Here is a 22,447-nt window from a genome sequence, read left to right as displayed (position 1 = left end):
ACAAGGATCGGGGGCTCGGGCCAAACAATGCAGGGACAAAGGCCCCACCTTGCCGAGCCCATAAAAGTCCCCAGTGGGGATTTCCGTTGGAAGACAGGGCGGGGATTATTGCGCTGACATCCATTGTCACCAAAACCACTGATTCCGGTCTCCAGTAACACCCGACCCCAGCAGGTGCGGGGGTCGGGCTTTACTCGGGGGCTGTTAAGGTACGGCTACCTCCTCAAATCTCCTCGCATTATAATCAGCGGCATAATTCAGGGGAACATATTGGTAAGACCGTAAAAAATAAAATCAGCAAAAAATCAAACAAAACGAAATTAAGACGCAAAAGCACGAAAGGCGTCCAGACTCGAAAAGTACCGACACTTGTCCACATATTACATATAAGCTGTTCTCAAAATTGTTCGATTAATTACTCCCGCGAAGGGAGAACCATTTCTTTCAGATTGTCTGCCAGGTTCTTCGCAAGGGGAGCGACCATCTTCTCCATTTCCTCCAGCTCTTCATCCTCGTAGGTGGACGGAAAGCCTTCGCTCATCACCTTCAGGTTTATTTCCTTCTCATAATGGGCGTGGGCGACGGTGAAGGCCTGGGTAATCCCGGCGTGAAAGGCACTCTCCTCAAGTTGGCCCACCCGAGCCGTGATACCTCCGACACGGGCCGCGAGCGGGCTGGTCTCCACCGGCTCCGTCACATTCAGGGCGTTAAGGACCACCCCGACCGCAGCTTGTAGAAGATCGTGCTCATCGCTCTCAACCTGAAGGGCCCTTCGCGTATAGGCAGCCTCTTTCTCCAGCTTGGTGGCGATGTTCTCAGCACTCAACTTTCCTTTCACCGCGTCATCGAGCTTCGCCCGGAGAGAGCGGACCACCTCGACGTCCTCGTCCACCTTTTGCTGAAGGGCTGTGGCCCTACTCTCGGCCTTCCGCCGGAGGTCCCGCTCCATCTCCAGCTCCTTCAGGACTTCGCCGGCCTTCTCATTGGCCGCGGCATTCCTCTGCAGCAGCTCGTCTCGCTCTTTTTTGAGCCTGGCAATCTCCTCTCCATCCAGCTTAGACCTCGCCGACAGGTCCTCGAACATCCCGTGCGCCTCCTCCGCATCCTGACGCGCCTGGGCCTCCCGCTCCTGGACAGTAGCAAGCTGGGCGGCCAAGTCTGCTCGCAGCCGGGCCTCCTCGGAAAGGCGATCCCTCTCCGCCTTCTGTTCGCGGAGGAATTGGGATTTATCCCGGCTACGAGCAACAAGAATCTGAGGAGGAAGAAGATTGATATCAGGAATACGAAAACACAAAAACACATGAAAAAAGAAGAAAGTCCAGAAAATACCTGAGTGGTAGGGATAACGATCTCACGGAGGGCTCCTCTGGCCTGGTCCAGGGCGTTCAGCATGGTCGAGATCCCGATGTCAAGACCCTCCCGCTCCATGCTCTCAGAATGATCATCGAGCGAGAAAAGAGACGACGTCGGGTCCTGAGCGGCCATCCACTGGAGCGGCGGCTCCCCCCGCGCAGGGGAGCGGCTTCCTCCCGACAAAGGGGTCGGTGGCGGCTCCCTCCTGACCCTGTGCGGCACCACCGCCGCACTCGAGGACCCTCCGGCTGGACCCTCCTCCGTCTGGACCGCTTCGAGCGCCACGGGCAGATCCACATGGGCGCCTGGCGACGCGGATTGCACCACGTCCTCGGGTGCCACCACGACCGCGTCCGGCTGATCCTGGCTTGGCGCAGTCACGACCACCTTCACCGGCGGTATGCGGTCCTCGGCCGGCTGTTCCACGTCCGCCACCGAAGAGACCGCTCGCTCAGTAACCTCCGCGGGCGTGGGAGCCACCATGGACGCCGTCGGCTCGGCCAACGCGGCCCCGACATCGGCACCACTCCTGCCTGAAATAGGGGTGACTCCAGGCGACGCCGTCTGTCCCGCATGAAGGGCGAGACTCTTCTTGGGCGCCAGCCCCAGGGGGTGACCCATTCGCAAGAACCTGCGCAAAGGTAATAACCATTAAGTCAAAATAAAAATGGAAAAAGGATAAAAACAGAGGAATCAACAGCTTACGTTGACGTCCTCGGCCGGCGGAAGCGTTTTGGGGATGGATCCCCAGACCCCTGCCCTGACTCATCTGGGCGGGACCGTTTCATGCCTGCCCCCTGCTCCGGGGCAGGAGGGTTCATCTCGTCGGGCGCGGCACCGGAGTCGCTCCTCTCCATCGTCTCGTCGGGCGCGGCACCGGAGCCGTCCCCCTCCATCGTCTCACGGGGTGCAGCACCGGAGCTGCTTCCCCTCCATCGTCGCCTCGGGGATGGCGGCGACAGGCCCGCCCTCTCCCATCCACCGGTCCTCGGCCGGCACGCCATGCGAAGCAGCGGACTCGCCGGCCTCCACTGACCTCATCGATCCACTTCCCTCCGTGTGGAAAGGGAAGGGCCCCTGCACGGATGGGTGGCCACTCGTCAGCATGTCCTCGTCCTCCAGGACGCCCCAATCCACGTCGACGGCTACCTCGTCGTCGTCATCATCATCATCGTCATCCTCACTACTCACGTCCTCTCCCCGATCCCGTGCCTCCTGCTTCAGTCGTTTCGCCTTCTTCATCTCCTCCTTTGCCTTCTTGTTCCGCTCGGCCGCGAGTCGATTCGCCGCCGCCACAACCTTGTCCTTCGGCAGCGGGGCTAGGCTATCCTTGAAGACTAGCCCCCTCGGCTAGCCCCAACATTACAGAAGCAAGTGTTAAAAGAGGGAGATTCAGGAGAAAGAAAAGAATGCGGGAGAAGAGGGCTTACGAATTCGAAGAACCCAGGCTCCGGCCGCATTGGAGGATGCCCGGGCACCGGATACACGATGTCGAGGACCCTGCCGGTGGAATCCTTCGTCGGCTCCGTCGCCTCCTTGATACGTTGCGCCACTTCCGAATAAGGGAGCGCCTCGTCAACGAGCACCGTCCCCTCGAACGATATCCCAGGCATCATCCGATGCAGGGGAAGCACACGCGCCATCAGTGGTGCCACCCTCCTCGCGTGGTAGGCGCCGATAATTCCCGACCCCTTTACACCCCGACCCTTCAGGGCATGGAGGGCGGAGAGAAGGTCGGAGATATGTTTCTTGTCTTTAGTCAGGACGCCCCAGCCCCACGACTCCGGAGCATCCACAATAAGACGTCCGGTGTACTTCGGTAGGGTGGCACTCACATCATCCTTAACATAAAACCACTGCGAATGCCATCCCTTGTTGGATGTGGCCAGACGCATGTACGGGTAACCCTGCGACCGGGTATGGCGCAGGTGAATGCTGGCACACCCCATCGGCGCATTCACTTCTTTCCCCCCAATCTTCCTCTTCGACAGACTAATGCTAAAGAAATACCGCCACAGATCAAAATGGGGATCGATCCCTAGGAAACCCTCGCACAGGGCAACGAACGCCGCCATATGCTGAATCCCATTGGGAGTGAGATGCTGCAGCTCTACCTCATAGTAATCTAATAGCCCCCGAAGAAATCTATGCGCGGGTACCCCGAATCCCCGCTCATGGAAGATGGCAAAGGAGACGACATACCCTTCAGGCGGCACCGGCTCACCCTCGTCGCCGGGGAGTAACCACTCCTGGACGGCGGATAGTGGGCGGAGAAGGCCACGGCGGACGAGGCCCTCCAGACGCCGGGAAGTGATGCTTGATCTGCCCCACAACTCCATTGAAGCAGGAGGGGGGAATGGCAGGCGCAAGCTTAACGGCGGCTGGAACACAAACGCAGGCCGGTCGACGGTGGCGATGTGGGCGCAAGAGGCTGGGAAGATTGGCGGCGGATGTTTCAGAACGCAAAGGAAGGGGAGTGAAACACGGGACCCTGGGGGCGAACCCCGCGGTTTTATAGGGGGCGACGGACGCGAGAAGGGCAACCGTCTGCCTCGATCTCCGGGTCTGCCACGCACGCCACCGCGTCACGTCGCGGGACACGCGCCCGCAGTCCCTATCCTCTCATCCCAAAAAATCTCGGCGGACGGTTCGCCTTCCCCAAGCGAATCCGGACTCTCCACCCACCGGGGAAGCACAAGCCACAAAGGCCCGTTTCTTTTCTCTTTGGCCCACCTAGGGCCCAGCAACTCGCCGGCCGGCCCAACTAAAAAGGAATCCATGAACAAATCCGCCACCAAGGGCAGAAGCACCAGTGAGGACGGCCCCGAATCAGTCCCCAGTAAACGGGACGCCACGACCCACTCGGAAAAACACCCAGTTGATGAAAAACTAAGTCCTTCAGCCTTACCCGCGAAGGGGCCGTACAACCCCCCGGGCGACTCTACTCGAGTCACCCGGGGGCTCGGGGGCTACACCCATCGGGTGCGCTCGCGCGCACCCTCCGGCAAATTAGCTTCAACGAAATCAAAAACACCCTCCAGGCGATTCTACCCGAATCACCTGGAGTCTCGGGGGCTACTGTCGGGGACCTAATACCAGGGTACCCCAGAAGGTGGAACCGATGACCACCGAACGTGAAAAACTTCTAGATGCATAAGGGCTCCATGTCATCCCTTGTTCCAGTGACAGGAGTTCGGTTACGCCTCGCCCGACACCTTCGGGACGGGCTCGGTCTCGCCCGAGGGCCGAGGGATAAACTCCGCCTCGCCCGACGCCTTGAGGGCGGGCTCGGTCTCGCCCGAGGGCTGAGGGATGAATTCCGTCTCGCCCGACCCCGGAGGGGCAGGGTCAGCCTCACCCGACGCCCCAGAAAGAGCCTCGCCCTGATCGATATCTATCCCTCATAATGATGGGTACAGGACGAGACAAGACGTTCGGGTCAACCATGGCTCCAACGACCATACCCTGCGCCCTGGCAGGAAAAGGACTGCCAGGGAACGACAGGACTGATGCTTTAGACCCTTCCGGGCGCCGCAGAGCCCAAAAGGTATTACAGGTGCGTGCACCTCACCCTGTAGAGTTGTAGGCGCCGCCTTCAGCTCTGGGACACGGAACCCGACGAAGATATACGACAACCGCTACGCTCCAGGAAAGGATTTGCTATCTCCACGAACGATGGGTATTCCGTCACCACACGGTGGACCCGAGGGAGCGGCGCCCGCTTCCCGACCCCTCAGGTCCTCCCAGTCAGAAGGCCTTGACCACGGCGTTACACCGGACCCCGACCTCGCATTCTCCCGACGAGGACTCATGAGAACCAGAAGGCGTGCGGAGCAAGGCTGGGGGAGGCTCATAAGTCAAAACCACTGTACTGCAGCCCATACCCTGCGCAGGGCAGCATTCTGTGACTAACCTGACATCCTACAGAGACATCGACAACATTGTAAACACTTATCTTCCTTCGCACTCATCAGAGTGGAGGACCTGACCAGGTAGACGTGAGCCACAAGACTAAGTAGAGTACGCGTCCTGGAGCCCTTACCCTTGTAAAGCCGGCCCCTTCATCTATAAAAGGGGATGCGCTTCTTCCATCAAGGGGGACCGAAGAAAAAAGAACACCGAACAAGAGAACGCACTCATACGCACAGTCAAGCGGCTACGAAGCTCTTGACCACCTTTCAACCCTTCCATCAGAGACTTGGGACCAGTCCCTCTCTCGATAGTTTGTACCCCTTACTACAGATCGTTCACGGTGCTAATAACACGAGCAGCAGCAAACTGGACGTAGGGACGTTCCGCCTGAACCAGTATAAATCTTGTGTCCTTTAGCGCACCATCCGAGCCTAACGCGCATTACTATAAATTTACTTGCCGGTGCTTGTACGAAACACCGACAGGTCTCGAGCTAAATCACGTCGTGTGGAAGTACAACGAGGCCACCGACGAGCTGGCAAAGATGGCCTCAGCACGGGTCCCGGTCCCCCCGAACGTCTTCGCTAGAGACCTCCACAAACCTTCCATTGGATACACCTCGGCAACAGAGGAGGGCCCACCTATGGAACCTGAACCGAAGCTCGACGCCCCCTCTGCTGTCGAGACCCCCTCGACCAAGCCCGAGGTCATGGAAGTCAACGCCGAGCCTCCACGGACTGATCAGGACGCGGATTGGCGAGTCCCATTCCTCGATTGGCTCGATCGGGAGGAGCTTCCTGACGACAGAACCGAAGCACGACGGCTTGCACGGCGAGCCAAGACCTACGCCCTCTACAACGGTGAATTGTACAGGTGAAGTCCCTCAGGTGTCCTCCAACGGTGTATCAGTTCCAAAGCAGGCCAAGCCCTGCTTTGGGACTTACACGCGGGCGCATGCGGGCACCATGCGTCGCCTCGGACGCTCGTAGGGAACGCTTTTCGATAAGGGTTCTACTGGCCGATGGCAGTCGCTGACGCTACCAAGCTGGTATGCTCCTGCGAAGGATGCCAGTACTATGCCTGGCCCTGCAAACCATCCCCATCACATGGTCGGGCCTCTACAAAAGGCCCCCGGGGGCTTCACCCATCTATTAGTATCAATCGACAAGTTCTCCAAATGGATCGAGGCTCGTCCGATCAATCGAATCAAATCCGAGCAGGCGGTGCTGTTCTTAACTGACATCATCCACAGGTTTGGGGTCCCCAACACCATCATCACCGACAACGGGACGCAGTTCACCGGCAAAAGGTTCCTGACGTTTTGCGACGACCACCACATCCGTGTGGCCTGGTCGGCCGTAGGACACCCAAGGACCAACGACCAAGTAGAGCGTGCCAATGGCATGATCCTACAAGGCCTCAAGCCAAGGATTCACAGCCGATTGAAAAAGTTTGGCAAAAAATGGCTCGCCGAGCTCCCGTCGGTCATCTGGAGCCTGAGGAACACCCCAAGCCAAGCCACGGGATTCACGCCTTTCTTCCTAGTCTATGGGGCCGAGGCCATCCTCCCCACCGACTTGGAATATGGTTCCCCGAGGCTGCAGGCCTATAACGAACAAAGTAACCGCACCACCCGAGAGGATGCCCTTGATCAACTGGAGGAAGCCCGAGATGTCGCTCTACTACACTCGGCCAAATACCAGCAGAGCCTGCGGCGCTATCAGGCCCGACGCGTCCGAGGCCGAGACTTGAAGGTAGGCGACCTGGTGTTGAGGCTAGCACAGAGCAACAAGGGTCGCCACAAGCTGACCCCGCCATGGGAAGGACCGTACATCATTGCCCGAGTGCTGAAGCCCGGGACCTACAAACTGGCCAATGAGAAGGGCGAAGTCTTCACCAATGCTTGGAACATAGAACAGCTATGTCGCTTTTATCCCTAAATTTCCAAGCATTGTATATATCGTTTCTCAAAGTAAAATTAAAAAGCGTTCTTTAGTTCATCTAACTTTTCGAGAAACCCCCCGAGCCCATCGTAGGCCTCGGCAATATAGTAACACGGCAAGGGAAACTCGGTTCTGCCTCGGCAGAACCAAGCCTCCCTCGGGGGCTAGATAGGGGACCCCTCCCTAGGCGTCCCCTAGGTCCCATGCACCATTCTTCAGTTGTTTTTCGCAAAAAATCCTATGCCAAGTCCCTAGCAGGCTCTGACGAATTAGTTGTAAAAACCCCTCGGACCAAGGTCTGTTTCCTAAGCAAGAGGCCGGTAGAGTCGCGAGACGGCCTACGCCTCCGGGCTACGGCACTCCCTCACTACCTCTCGCTCAAGGGACGGCTTAGGCCCCAAGGGGGTGTTTTGCAAACGAAACCCGATCAGGAGCGACAGAGGGCAGAGGCTCAGAAACATAAGAAAAACAACTAGGAAACACAAGTACTTCAAAAGTAAAGGCCTCGACGGCCACATGCGTTACGATACAAAAAATAACCCCTATTCTATTTTTACATAGCCCCCGGGGCCCAGATCAAGGCTCAGGGCCTTCAGCGTCGGCAGATGGTAGGGGAGGAACCACCTCCTCTTCGAAGAGCATCGCCAGCACCGTGCCAGGGCCTTCTGCCGCTTCCATCAGCTTCGCCACCGCCGCGTCGGCCTCCTCGTCATCATCAGGCAGAACATAGCCATCATTGATGGCCGGGAGGTCGACGCCAAGGTAGTGAGAGGAGATGACGGCCAGTGCCCGCTTGACACCCGTGTGCAGTGCCCCTCAGAGCCGCTCGTGCATCTGGCTGCTCAGCGCAATCAAGCGGCTCCCAAGGGAGCTGCCTGATTGAACCCCCTCGACCTCCAAGGCCTTGCAGGCGGAAAGGGCAGCACGCTTTAGCGCCTCGTGCTCCCCGATCTCGGTCTCGAGCACCGTCTGCACCGCGCTGGAAGCCTCGGCGGCCCGAATGATCTCTGCCTCCGACTCTGCACCGCAGAAAACGGAATGAAGTCGAGCGAGAGAAAGGACAACCTAAGTTGGGGACGGAAGCCCACGGAACTCACCCTTGGCCTTCTGCTCCCAGGGACGGGTCTCGGCTTGACAGGCCTCGGCCTTCTCCTTCAACCATTGGGCCTCGAACCTAGAGGCCTCGGCCGCCCTAGAAGCCTCACTTCCTAGCTCTGCGTCATACAAGGAAGTCAGGGAGCAAACATAAGGAAAAGGAAACAAAACAAGGGGACTGGAACTCACCCTCGACCGTCCCCTTCAAAACCACAGCCTCAATTTGCGAGGCCTCAACCGCAGCAAGGGCCTCGTTCAGAGCGCCTTTGGTCAGCCGGTGCGCACTCTCCTCTGCCCCCAGCTGCCCAGCGAGGGCCTTGCCCGAGGCCGTCGCTTCTTTGGCCCGGGACCTGAAGGCATCCCGATCGCTGACCGCGCGGGTAAGCTCCTCCTCTAGCTCCTTGACCCGCGCTGCCAAAGGGGTGAGCTGCGCCTGGACCGTGGCTTCCTCGACCTTCGCATCGGCACAGCGAAGGCGGAGGTCCTCCACCTCTTTGCTTCACGCCGACAGAAGCTCGTTAGCATCGGCAAGAAGGCCCTTCTGCCGGTGAAGCTAGTCCTAGACGCCCCTCTCCCATCGGAGAAAGACCGACTTCCCAAGCGACTGGGTCTCGAGCTCCTGGGGAAGCAGAGCGAGGGTCATTGGTCGCAACAAAATTAGGAAAGTAAACGTCGCGCGAGAACGGAAAACACGAACCTGGGCGACTCCGGGCAGTTCGTCGGCCACCACGGACAGCGCCGTCCATAGCGACCGCTCCGCCAGCTGGCGGTACTGCTCGAAGGTGTTCCACCGCTCACCCTCGGCCGCGTCCTCAAGGGCGAATAGAGGCTCCCCCTCAGGGTCGTCCCGGCTCCGCCACAGTACCCACGGGTGATCCCACCCGCGAGGCTCGGGCCGGACCCGCACGAGGGCCGAGCTTCCCTCGTCCAAGAGCGGCACTGGCTGCTCCACAGCATCAGTCTCCTCGGCGTCGACCACCTCCCACGCCCAGGAAGTATCGTCGGAGGAGATCGGATAGACCACCGCCTCCCGGGCGCTCTCTCGCAACAATGGCGGGCCCTGAACCAAGGGCACCACTGAGGCCTCCGCCGCCTGCATCTCCGCCTCCTGCACAGACGGCCTCGCCGCCATCACAATGGTCTTGGTGACCTCGGGGGCTCCGGCCTCTGCAATTACAGCCTCGGCGGTCTCGGGGGCTCTGGCCTCCGCCATCACGGCCTCGGCAGACGCGGAGACACTGACCGCGGCCACCGCGGTCTCGGCGGTCGTAGGCGCCATAGCCTTCGTCGCCTCAGCCTCGGAGACCCCGGGGGCCTCGGCAACAAAGGGCACGCCGGCCCCATCCGACTCGTGAGCCTCGCCCCCACGAGGTGGAAGCGCTCCCTCCCTCGTCTGTGTAGGGGCCACCTCGGTAGCCCCTCCTTGGGCGGCCGGCCCCCTTGGGTCGACCCTCGCCGACACCGCGCCGCGTTGAATAGCGACTTGTGCCTCCGCCACCCAGTGTGCGGAGGAGCCGGGGTTCGCCTTAAGCGCCTTAAGGGGCGCCAAGGGGAGGTCGTCCGTAGGCCGCTTCCGACTAAGGAAAATTAACCTACAGGGTCAGCACAAAACTAAAAAAGCGACTGAAAAACACCATGACCCTGCCAAGAATACACTTGCCTTGATCGGGGCGGCCCCCGCTTTGCCACAGCAAACCTCATCCGCGGCGGCAGAGGCGTCGCCTCCGTATCCATCGACGCCGGTCGGTCTTCAGCGGACCCCGGCGCCCCTTTGGTCCTCTACAGGGGCGGTGGCATCGCCTCCGCCGCCACCCGCTCCACCACGGCCGCCGAGCCTACCGGGCTGATGGCGCGTTTGCCTAACACCCGCGCCTCGGGCGTGTTGGCCTCGGCCCCGGAGCAGGCAACCGCCGGCCCCGGGTCCGCTTCTCCTCCCCTTCCCGGGGTGCCGGGCTGCTTGCCGACACCTCGGGTGCCACCTCCACGACATCAGGAAGGTGGTCCAGGGGACCTCGCCCTCCCTCGACCTTGTCATCCCCGTCCGAGGCCTCTGTCGACAACGACGTCGACGAGGATTCCTCCAGCGGAAGACTGTCCTTCCGTTGTTGACGGTGGCGCTTATCCAGCTCCTCGCGCGCGAGGATGTGCTTCGTGCGCTTCGCCGCCTTGGCGTCCTTTCGCCTCTTCTGCGCATCGGCGTGAGCGCGGTTGACCGCCCGCCGCCCCGCGTCATCGGGAACGGGCGGTGGAGAGGAACGCACGTCCCTCATCCCCTGAAGGAACGACAAACGCACATGAGGGAACAAGGGGTAAGGGGAGACTAAGGAGGTTCAGAGGCTATAGCGGCGCATGACTTACCAGCGAAAGGAACCCCCGTGACGGCCGCATCGCGATAGGGGCCAAGTTGCCGCCCTCAGCTTCGCCTCTACCGTCTCCCCCACCCGACGAAGAATCTCCTCCTCGGAAAGGGCGGAGGAGGACATCCGGGTGCCCTCAATGGGCTCACCCGGCTTCATCTCGAACAGCCGCCGCCACCGAGCCATCAGTGGCAGCACCCTCCGGCGGTGGAACGTAGCCACAACCACAGCCACGGTGAGGCCATGGCCCCGCAGCCTCGCTAGCCCCTCCAGGAGCGGCTCCAGCTTGGGCTGGTCGACATTCGGGACGCCCCACTTCCACTTCTCAGGGCAACTCCCCACAATCCGCCCGGTGTAGGGGGGAAGCCCTCCATCGTCGTTACGAAGGTAAAACCAGCTCGTGTACCACCGGCGGTTGGAGGACGCGAGTTGGGCCGGGATGTAGAGGTGCAGGCGGTCCTGACGCACTTGGAGAGTGCAGCTGCCGGCCCTCGCCGCCTTCCTCTTACCCAACGTGCCCATCGGCTTTGTAGTATGCCCCGCCCAGAACAGATGGAGCCACAACTCCCAATGGGGAGCGATCCCTAAATACCCCTCGTAGACGGCAACAAAGATAGCCGCCTGAGCGATGGAGTTGGGATTAAAATTGTGGAGCTCCATGCCGTAGTAGTGCGTGAGCGCCCGCATGAACTGGTCCACCAGGACGCCGAGGCCGCGCTCATGGAAGGAGATGAAGCTTACGACGTAGCCGTTGCGAGGCCTCGGCTCCGGCTCGCCGTACGGAGCAATCCAATCCGGCCTGGTGGAGTCGGTCACCGGGCAGAGGAGCCCACCGTCGACAAGCGACTGGAGCATCTCCTCGGTGACGTCCGATGGATCCCAGGGGTCCGCCTCGACAACAACGATGTCACTGGCCATGGGTGCGATGGAGAAATCAGGTGCGGCGGTGAGTCTTTTCTCTCCCTCCCACGCTCTTGCTTTTTTTCTCGCTTTCTCCCTAGGCTCGCCCTTCCTCCTCTCCTTAGCGACGGCTCGATGGGGGCGGCGCTAATGCAGGCGAGGTAAGACGAGGAGGGGCAAAACTCTCCGGGTATTTATGCAGGAAGGAGGCGAAACGAGCGGGCGATGAAGTCGGGGAAGTTTCCCCCCAATCCAGCGCAGTTAACCATGAGCCGATTTCGCTGGCCCACGCGCCCACATCTCCCACATTAAATGTGAGGACGGTTACGTCCCATCCACCACACCACGCTCGGCCACTACGGCAGCAGGTGTCATTTCGGCTCCCAATGAAACTGCCTCAAAAGGCGCGCCGCCCGTATCGGGCCAATAGGGAAGATATTCCCTGCGGCCTATTCCTTTCGTTTGAAGGAACCAGGCTCTGAGCCTATTACGATCCAGGGGTTCGAAGGATGGACCCCAAAGGGTTTCGACAGCCGCCCCAGGATAATAGAGTCAGGGACGACCGTGGGCGAGCCCATACGAGGCCGAGGCCCAAGCAAGCGAAACGCTTGGGACGCCCAAAGTTGTGTCTGAGACCGGAGGAAAGTCTCTGAATGGGATCCCACCGTAGGGAGGCACCGAGCTACCGAGGCCTAGCGAACGGCCTTGGCACCCACTAGAGACATCCTCTGGTACTCTTGGAGTGTGTCTCTGGACCACTAGCCATCCCCTAGCGAACGGGGTACGGGCCTCCACTCGGACTACCCGAAAACAGCTCACCGGAAGTGCCACCGCTCGTGCCCATTGAGGGTAGCGAGGCACATTCCACCCCTCCTTCCGAGCGAAAAGGAAGCGCGAGGGTCGCACAAAAAGTCAGGGGAACCCCCGACGGCCTTCTCGCTCTATGCAGAGGCTAGGGGGCTCTTCCTACAACCTTGCCGAGACCCAGCGACCCCAGCTCGCACTCAAAGGGGCTTGGCAAAACAAACCCTCCTTCCGAGCGAAAAGGAAGCATGAGGGTTGTACAAAAAGATAGGGGAGTCCCTGACGGCCCTCTCACCCTATGCAGAGGCTAGGGGGCTCTTCCTGCAAACACGCCGGGACCCCACAACTCGGGCCCATGCCCAAAAGGGGCCTCGGCAAACAAACCCTCACGCGCGAGGGGCGTATAAAAAGTCAGGGGAACTCCCAACGGCCCTCTCGCTCTGCGCAGAGGCTAGGGGCTCTTCCTGCAACCTTGCCGAGACCAGAATGGGCTCGGCAAACAAACCCTCCGTCCGAACGAAAAGGATATGTGAGGGGCGAATGAAAAAGTCAAGGGACCCCCGACCGTCCTCTTGCTCCAGGCGGAGGCTCGAGGGCTCCTCCTACACCCAAAGACCAAGACAAACGGTTCAAAGCCATGCTAGAAGTTTCATTACAAAACATGATAAAGGGCACCGAGCCCATTACGGTCTAGGGGTTCGAAGGCTGGGCCTCCAAGAGGTTTCGATAGCCGCCCCAGGGCAACAGAGTCAGGGACGACTTCGGGGCGAGCCTACGAATGGCCCAGGCCTGAACAAACAGTCGCTCGGGGCGTCCTAAGTCATGTCCGAGACCGGCAGGAAAGTATCCGAATGGGATCCCACCGTAGGGAGGCACTGAGCCACCGAGGCCCAGCGAACGGCCTCGGCACCCACTAGAGAAATCCTCTGGTACTTTTGGAGTGCGTCTCTGGACCACTAGCCGTCCCCTAGCGAATGGGGCTCGGGCCTCCACTCGGACTACCCGATAACAGCTCACCGAAAGTGTCCACGCTCGCGCCCATCGAGGGTAGCCTGGCACATTCCACCCCTCCTTCCGAGCGAAAGGAAGCGTGAGGGACATACCCAAAGTCAGGGGGACCCCTGACGAACCTCTCGCTTCACACAGAGGCTAGAGGGCTTTTTTTCTGCAGCCTCGCTGAGACCCCCGCAACCCGAACTTGCGCTTATGAGCTCGGCAAATGCAATAAGAACTAATCGCTCAAACGCGAAAATGGAGAAAGCCCCTAGAGGAGTAACTTCACTCCTCCAGGAGCTCGGGGGCTACACCCGGCGGGTGCGCTCGCGCGCACCCACCGGAACCTCAAAAAACAAACCAATTCCTATGGAGCGGGCATAAACCCAGCCTCGACAAACCCTCAGGGAGAGTGCACGCACTCACCCCGAGGCCCAGGGGCTACTGTCGGGTGCCTTAGAGCGGGGTACCCCAAGCAAACATCAAACGGGTCGCTGAAATCCCATCTAAAAAATAAAGCTAGAAGGTAAGGGGTGGGCCCCTCACCTACCACGACCGAGCCCACCGGGCCCTCCTCCACCTCGCCTCGAGCCTCAAGCAGGAGGTCTCGGCATCCTAGAACAAACTTCGCCTCGCGCGAGGCTCCCCAGGGAAGGCCTCGACAGGGGGCGCCGTCTCCGTCTCACCCGAGGCTCTCTAGGGAAGGCCTCGGCAGGGTGTACATCCTCCATATCGCGCAAGGCGCCTCGCGCAAGGCCTCGGCAAGGAGCCCGATCTCCGTCTCGCGCGAGGCCTCAGTCTCCGTGTCACTCGAGGTCGGGTCGCCCGCAGCCCGTCACCCCCCGCCTCGACCGACCCTCCAGGCAACGTGTCATGTCCCATTAATGCTTCAACCACTCCCACAATCTTAGCCGGACGATGGCTCAACGCCACAGAATGGCCGACGCGACCCAAGGTCGCATCAGTGCCATGTCGGCCGGGACAGGGCACGGCGGGGATCACCGGCCACTGTGTCCTAACGCTGTATCCACGATCAGCGCCATACCGGCTGGGACAGGGTACAGCGGGGATTACCGGCCACTGTGTCCTAACGCTGTGTCCACGATCGGCGCCATACCGGCTGGGACAGGGTACGGCGGGGATTACAGGCCACTGTGTCCTAACACTGTACCCACGATCAGCCGCCCACTCGAAGCCTCGGCACTGTACACCAAGGTCTCGGCTATCTTGGGGTTCGTGCCTGCCGAGACCCCTCCACCACGGTGCAGCCTCGACACCGACCAAGTCTCGGCCTCGCGCGCACTCCGTCCATAGTGGCTTGCACATCCACCGCCACACCCACTCCGAGGCAGTCCCGGGGCTCCCACGACGCATAGGATCTGATGGGATGGCCACGCCACCCCAGTGCTCCAAGGACGGACCACTCCGACGGCCACACCACCACAGGAACAGGCCACAGGGCCCAAACACGCCGCCTCTATTCACACGGCGCCGTATAGTTGGCTCATGTACCGTCCTAGTCCTCCCTTAGGCTATAAAAGGAGAGGACTTGGGCTATTTTAGGGGAGAAGACCGGGTAACACCCACACACACACACGCACACTCCTGCTGCCTGAGAGCAACATCTCAAGCGGCCCGCACGACACCCTGCCGAGACCTGGGACCAGCTCCCTCTCTCCTTTAGCTTGTAACCCCCTACTACAAGCACCTCGGTGCAAGGAATACAAGATCGATCTCTCAGATTGGACATAGGGCCTCGATTGCCTGAACCAGTATAAACCTTTTGTCTCTTTGCATCACCATCCGGAATCGGGAGCACGCAGAACAAATTCACTGGTTGGTTTAGGACCCCCCGGTCCGAAACACTGACAATAGTCTACACACATCCTCCATTTCCCACTTTTCTTCCTAACTAACACGGGGTTAGCCAACCACTCCGGGTGGGATACTTCCTTGATGAACCCGGCCACCAGTAGTTTCTGCACCTCCTCACCGATGGCCCTATGCTTTTCCTCGTCGAAGCGGCGTAGGCGTTGCCTTACCGGTCTAGAGCCGGCTCGGACATCCAAGGTGTGCTCGGCGACTTCCCTCGGTATGCCCGGCATGTCCGAGGGACTCCATGCAAATATGTCGGCATTCGCACGGAGGAAGTCGACGAGCACGGCTTCCTATTTGATGTCGAGGGTGGCACCAATCCTCAGCGCTCAGTCGTCGGGGCAGGCGGGGTCGACCGGGATGAGTTTGATGGTTTCCGCGGGCTCGAACGCCCCCACGCGATGCTTGGAGTTAGGCACCTCGCCACTGAGTTGGTCAAGGTGGGCGATGAGGGTCTCGGCCTCCGCAAGAGCCTCGGCGTACTTGATGCATTCAACGTCGCAGTCGTATGCATGTTCGTACGTAGACTCAATCGTGATGACACCGCTAGGGCATGCCTGACCGGGCCTTGGTGATAAGGGCATGGTTTCTTGAGCATGTCGTCGAAAGGCCTAGGGCCTCGGGGATTCTTGCATTCTACGGCCCCGACCAGATCAGCCTCCATGACCTCCTGCTTCCCTAGGCGCCCCTTTTTCTTTCTCTTAGGGAGGTGGGAGGCCGAGGCGTCGGGGGCCTCGTCCCTCCATTTTCCCTTGGCGTCGCTGTCGGGGAAGATGGCACCGACGGCCTCCTCGCCCGAGGCGAAGTTGGTGGCGATGTCGAGGAGCGCAGCAGCGGTGCATGGCACATTCCGACCTAGCTCCCGCACCAGGTCTCGGTAGGTGGTGCCGGAGGGGAAAGCCTGGACGATCTCCGAGTCACCGACGCTGGGCAGCTCGGTGCACTGCTTGGAGAAGCGCCGGATGAAATCTCGGAGAGACTCGCCTGGTTTCTAGCGGCAACTCTTAAGGTCCCAGGAGTTTCCGGGACGTACGTATGTGCCCTGGAAATTCCCAACGAAGACCCTAACCAAGTCGCGCCAGTCGTGGATTTGTGAGGGAGGGAGGTGCTCGAGCCAGGCTCGCGCCGAGTCTGACAAGAGCAAGGGGAGGTTACGGATGATGAGCAGGTGATCATCCGCGCCACCTAGCTGGCAGGCTAGGCGGTAGTCGGCAAGCTAGAGTTCAGGGTTGGTCTCACCGCTGTATTTCGCGAGGTTGGCTGGTTGCCGAAAATAGGCCGGGAACTGGGCGACACGGATAGCTCTGCTAAAGACTCGAGGGCTAGGAGGCTCAGGAGAAGGACTGTGGTCTTCCTCGCTGTCATAGCGGCCACCTCGGTGCACATGGTAGCCTCGGGCGGGCCCCTCACCATCGTGGCGTCGTCGGCGGCCGACCACCTCGTAGTCTCCCTACACCTCGTGTCGATTGTCGAGGCGGTCAAGAAGCACGGGGACCCTGTGGGCTATCGGTGCTCGAGTAGGTTCGGGATGAGCCGAGGCTTCCCTATCCTGCCGAGGCGGTGCCGCGGGCAGGTTCGAGACGCCCCCGTGCCGTCGGGAAGCGGAACTCTCGGCCTGCTGAACCGCGGCGGTCTCTAGGAGATCTCAGAGCTCGCCGCGGACCCGCCGCCCCTCCGTGGTAGAAGGCTCGGGCATTGCGCGAACCAGCATCGCCGCAGCCGCGACGTTCTGGCTAGCGCGATTGAAGATCAGGGGTTGCTCACTCCCTTCGTCGTTATGGATGCGGTGATGCACGTCGAGGGCCCTCCGTCGGGCTCCCCCGCCTTCGCCGCGACCTCGCTGTTCCTGTTCGAGAGAGTCTCGAAGCTGCTGCAGAAGGAGTTGGTCTTGCTCGACCTTGGCCTGGAGCTCATGGAGCTGTTCTAGGTCTGGGCGCTGAGGTCGCGCAAGAGCGACGTTCTCATTTCGTGCGGCCAGCAGGACGGCGCGTGGAGGTGTAGCGACGCCCGCGCCGGGGCGGAGCGGGGAACGGCTACCTGCCCCCTCGTCCTTTTCGCCCGCCCTCGGCATCCCGAGCCCGACATGAAAACATTCGTGAGTGGGGTCGTAGGTGCCTTCGTCGTCGGAGTCGGAGTAGCCGAAGCAGTAGTCGCTTGCGGCTAAGAACTGGCGCAAAGCCCCAGGGTTGTGGAGTCCGGAAAAATCCACCCCGGGCCATGCCTCGTCCTCGTCCGAGGAGTCAGAGTGGGTGCTCAGGTCGAGAGCGAAGCGCTGGCGGCGTTCCAAGGGGTGCTCGTGAGCGGCAGTGTAAGCATAGGCGTAAGAGGCAGCGGCATTTCTCAACCCAAAGGGGTATGGGGACGGTGCCGTCTCCAGATTCTGCCCCACCGGGGTCGGCTCTTCAGGGAGTGGTGGAGTGGAGCTTGATGATTGGGCATCGCCGCGTGCCATAGGCAAGTTTCCTTTGTCCAAGCTTAGGCTAGACAGGTCCCCAGCCAGGGACCCTGTGCCAACAGCTGGTCGTAGGATATCGGCGGGGGGTGGCGTGTCGCCCCGGATTCGCGTAGTGTCGGGGTGGCCTTGTTCGTGCCATGCTTGGCGAGCGCGGCGGGAGCGGCCGCCCGGACGTCGCCCACGCCTGGGCCGCCGAGGCGTAACTTCATCGTCGGTTGGTGGGGCTCGAGGAGTGAGGAGCACCATGTCGTACTCATGCCCTAGAGACATGAATTCTAGGCTCCCGAACCAAACCACGGTGCCGAGACGCAATGGTCGTATGGGGTCTGCCATCCGGAACCTGCTGGGATGACGAAACCGACACACAGCAGCCCCTACCTGGCGCGCCAACTGTCAATGTTTCGGACCGGGGGGTCCTCAACCAACCAGTGAATTTGTTCTGCGTGCTCCAGATTCCGGATGGTGATGCAAAGAGACACAAGGTTTATACTGGTTCAGGCAATCGAGGCCCTACGTCCAGTCTGAGAGATCGATCTTGTATTCCTTTCACCGAGGTGCTCGTAGTAGGGGGTTACAAGCTAAAGGAGAGAGGGAGCTGGTCCCAGGTCTCGGCAGGGTGTCGTGCGGGCCGCTTGAGATGTTGCTCTCAGGCAGCAGGAGTGTGCGTGTGTGTGTGTGGGTGTTACCCGGTCTTCTCCCCTAAAATAGCCCAAGTCCTCTCCTTTTATAGCCTAAGGGAGGACTAGGACGGTACATGAGCCAACTATACGGCGCCGTGTGAACAGAGGCGGCGTGTCCAGGCCCTGTGGCCTGTTCCTGTGGTGGTGTGGCCGTCGGAGTGGTCCGTCCTTGGAGCACTGGGGCGGCGTGGCTGTCCCATCAGATCATGTGCGTCGTGGGAGCCCCAGGACTGCCTCGGAGTGGGTGCGGCGGTGGACGTGCAAGCCACTATGGACGGAGTGCGCGCGAGGCCGAGACTTGGTCGGTGTCGAGGCTGCACCGTGGTGGAGGGGTCTCGGCAGGCATGAACCCCAAGATAGCTGAGACCTTGGTGTACAGTGCCGAGGCTTTGAGTGGGCGGCTGATCGTGGGTACAGTGTTAGGACACAGTGGCCTGTAATCCCCGCCGTACCCTATCCCAGCCGGTATGGCGCCGACCGTGGACTCAGCGTTAGGACACAATGGCCAGTAATCCCCGCCGTACCCTGTCCCAGCCGGTATGGCGCTGATCGTGGATACAGCGTTAGGACACAGTGGCCGGTGATCCCCGCCGTGCCCTGTCCCGGCCGGCATGGCGCTGATGCGACCTCGGGTCGCGTCGGCCATTCTGTGGCGTTGAGCCGTCGTCCGGCTGAGATTGCGGGAGTGGTTGAAGCATTAATGGGACATGACACGTTGCCTGGAGGGTCGGTCGAGGCGGGGGGTGACGGGCTGCGGGCGACCCGGCCTTGAGCGACACGGAGACTGAGGCCTCATGCGAGACGGAGATCGGGCTCCTTGCCGAGGCCTTGCGCGAGGCGCCTTGCGTGATACGGAGGATGTACCCCCTGCCGAGGCCTTCCCTAGAGAGCCTCGGGTGAGACGGAGACGGCGCCCCCTGCCGAGGCCTTCCGTGGGGAGTCTCGCGCGAGGCGGAGTTTGTTCCAGGATGCCGAGACCTCCTGCTCGAGGCTCGAGGCGAGGTGGAGGAGGGCCCGGTGGGCTCGGTCGTGGCAGGTGAGGGGCCCACGGCTTACCTTCTAGCTTTATTTTTTAGATGGGATTTCAGCGACCCGTTTGATGTTTGCTTGGGGCACCCCGCTCTAAGGCACCCGACAATACTTATCTAGATATTTAAGATATGACTAAAATACTGGTGAGCGAGACAAATTTGAGAGATGGTTGGAGACAGGGCTGGATAACGAGCCAACTCATCTCGGCTCGTTTTGGCTCATCGTTATCTTAACGAGCCAGAAAGCCAGCTCGGCTCGGCACGTTTATGAACTCGAACTGGGTCGTTAAGCTTGCGAGGCAGGTATAAAAAAGTACACAAAATATAATATTTACATTTATCTAAAGCTTGAGAATAGTAATAATGCAAAAGTAAGACATCCAACTACCTGAAATCGAAAAAAATATTTATATGTACTAACATATATACAAGTATAATAATATACTATAGTATTACATCATACATTCATGTCACATACTCCATACCATACATAATGCATCTATGTTCTATGATTATCCATACATCCATTAAAAACAAAATCATAAAGTCATAATAATCGCAAGTTCTAGATAGGTCATGAACCAATTGTAAAGTGCAAGACATTATGTAATACAAAACTAATATAAGTTATGATGACTTTTTCATAGAAGCTCGCGAGCTGGCTTGAGTTGGCTTGTTATACAAAAATATAGATATATCATGTCGGCACCTCAGAAGCCGATAGGGGTGACGTAGCAACCGGCGCTGGCTTGTCGGCGCCGATAGCAGACCTATCGGCATCTGGAGGGCCGACAGGACCTATCGGCTTTGGGAAGGCCTAGAGGCCTGTCGCCTATCCAGAGCCCGATTACACTATTTTATACTTTATGTCCCGATACGAGGTCTTTTCCGAACAACCGCTGCAACGACCTCACCCAGCGCGACAGCCATTTCTGACGTGGTGGCAGCGAAACCACCGACTGGCGCGCGTCCCTCGTCCACACGAGCGCGGCGCGCGCTCGCCTCGCGCACCAGCTCCTCCTTGACGGAGGGCGCTCGCCCGTCCCCAGCACTGGCAGAGGTGTAGGTGGAGGCACAGGTCCTCCGCTTCTTGGGAATCGACCCCCCAAAGAAGTCAGTCGCGGTGGCGGTGAGGCCATCCATAGGTCCGGATGGAGGATCCTCCGATGTAGCGCCACTGCCGAGTGCCTCCTCTGGCGTGGTAGCAGTACCGCCCTCCTCCACCTCCACGACCACGTCGTCGCTCACGTTCTCTGTGGCAGCGCCCACGGGGACACCCATCACGACACCACCTACCTCCGCCTCCGCAGAACCGCCCTCAGCCATCGCCGAGCCACCGCGAGCTTTTCCTCCCGCCGCACCGCCACCACCACCGCCACCGTGGGCCTCCATGGTCGCAGTTGCTAGCACGTGAAGCCTAGAATGCCCACGCCCGCACGCGGTGTTGTTGTAGACGACGGGCACGAAGCCATACATTGATGGTGTGGCAAGCTGCTTATCGCTGAATCGACTCTTGAGCCACTCCACATGCGTATGGCAGTGTTTGTGTGCCGATCGGGGTCGAGCTTGATTTTGGTGCGGAAGCCATTGACGGCCGTGGCCACGGCCCTCTAGTCCTCGCTGATAAGAGCGCTGGTGCTGCACGCCCTGCTACGCTGGTTTGCTGGGACCCACATGTCGCATTCACCACCTCGTCGGCGGTTGTACAACGGCCTCCATGCATCAATGAGAGCTACAGTCTGTCCTGCGCTCCATTTGCGGTTGACCATGGCACGGTGGGAGGGCGAGGGAGGACTAGCGGCGGTAGTTGAGTGAGACGCTGCAGTGCTGCTGGGCAGTGAGAGCATCTCCAAGAGTTTGGTATTTTTAACTTGGCAAATCTTGTGATTTGGCAACTCCCAAAAGATTTGGCAAGCTAAAAAAAGAACCCCTCTCCAAGAGTCTCCAATTTTTAACTTGCAAAATTGAAAAAAGAAGCCCCACAATCTATATTTCCCCCCGCACGCAACTAACCCTTCCTGTTTTTTGCGCGAAGGACGCTGCCGCCGGTCTTTTCATCGTGCATGTTGCAGCCAAGCTTCCCCAGCCGGCCAACAAGTTCTCCCAGCCGGCCATCTCTTCCTCCCTGCCGGCCCTCTCCTCCACCCAGCCGGCCATTTTCGTCTTCCAAATCGGCCAGCAGATCTTTCCAGCCTCCTGCAGAAGCTTGAAGGCATTCTTGATCCATCAACCGCCGCCCAGGAATCATGCCTTTCAAGAGATCCCTTGTACAGAGAGAATTGGATGATTCATCATCAGATGACGATGACTACGTGATATTCTCAGCTGCTCGGATTGTGCATACTTATTCCAATACCAAAAGGAGTCACGGTGGCTCTGTCCTTGGCCATAGAGTTATTTATCGTGATAGGGAAGGCGGCCACAACAGGATGTTTCAAGATTATTTGGCGGTTAATCCAACATACGGCCCTCAAATATTCTGTCGAAGGTTATTGTTCTTTCACTTCAGAATGGTTAGTAGTATGTGTTTAATTATTATTCGTGTTGTTAAACTTTAGTTTGTTTGCTTCAGGTACAGGATGTCTAGGGAGCTATTCCTATGCATAATGAATGCTATTGAAACACACGATGATTACTTTGTGCAAAAAAGGAATGCGGCCAATGTACTTGGATTGAGTTGCTTCTAAAAAGTCACTGCCGCATTTCGTATGCTCACTTATGGGGTTCCAGCTGATGCTTCAGATGAGTACGTTCACATTGGCGAAAGTACTGCACTTGAGAGCCTACGTAGGTTTGTTGCTGCAGTTGTTGATATTTTTGAAGATGAATACCTGATATATCCCAATGAGACTGACACAGCACGCTTACTGGCACTCGGTGAGCAAAGAGGCTTTCCTGGAATGTTAGGGTCAATCGATTGTATGCATTGGGCGTGGAAGAACTGTCCAGTAGAAAAACAAGGTCAGTACAAGGGGCATGTGGACACGCCCACTATGATTTTGGAGGCTGTTGCTTCGAACGACCTTTGAATAGGCATGTCTTCTTTGGA

General features: G+C 59.3%; 1 protein-coding gene across 1 annotated transcript; it reads right to left on the bottom strand.

Moving 5' to 3' along the window:
* Positions 1–335: 335 nt before the first annotated feature.
* LOC136475300 (uncharacterized) lies at positions 336–1,410 on the bottom strand. The gene is made up of 2 exons (XM_066472845.1): positions 1,330–1,410; positions 336–1,252 (listed from the first exon to the last, which is right to left on the bottom strand). Exons 1-2 carry the CDS (start codon positions 1,390–1,392, stop codon positions 416–418), a joined length of 900 nt encoding a protein of 299 aa, XP_066328942.1. The 5' UTR covers positions 1,393–1,410; the 3' UTR covers positions 336–415.
* Positions 1,411–22,447: the final 21,037 nt, after the last annotated feature.

Source organism: Miscanthus floridulus, chromosome 8, assembly GCF_019320115.1.
Source record: "Miscanthus floridulus cultivar M001 chromosome 8, ASM1932011v1, whole genome shotgun sequence".
In the NCBI taxonomy this organism is placed as follows: domain Eukaryota; kingdom Viridiplantae; phylum Streptophyta; class Magnoliopsida; order Poales; family Poaceae; genus Miscanthus; species Miscanthus floridulus.
Note: the sequence above shows the minus strand (reverse complement) of the source record. Positions and strands in the feature narration are given on the sequence as shown.

What these genes read in the sequence shown, in the direction of transcription:
- LOC136475300 (XM_066472845.1), bottom strand. Translation starts at nt 1,392, where the DNA reads ATGCTGAACGCCCTGGACCAGGCCAGAGGAGCCCTCCGTGAGATCGTT. An exon ending in TCGTTATCCCTACCACTCAG is followed by an intron (nt 1,253 to 1,329) that starts GTATTTTCTGGA and finishes CTTCCTCCTCAG; the next exon opens with ATTCTTGTTGCTCGTAGCCG.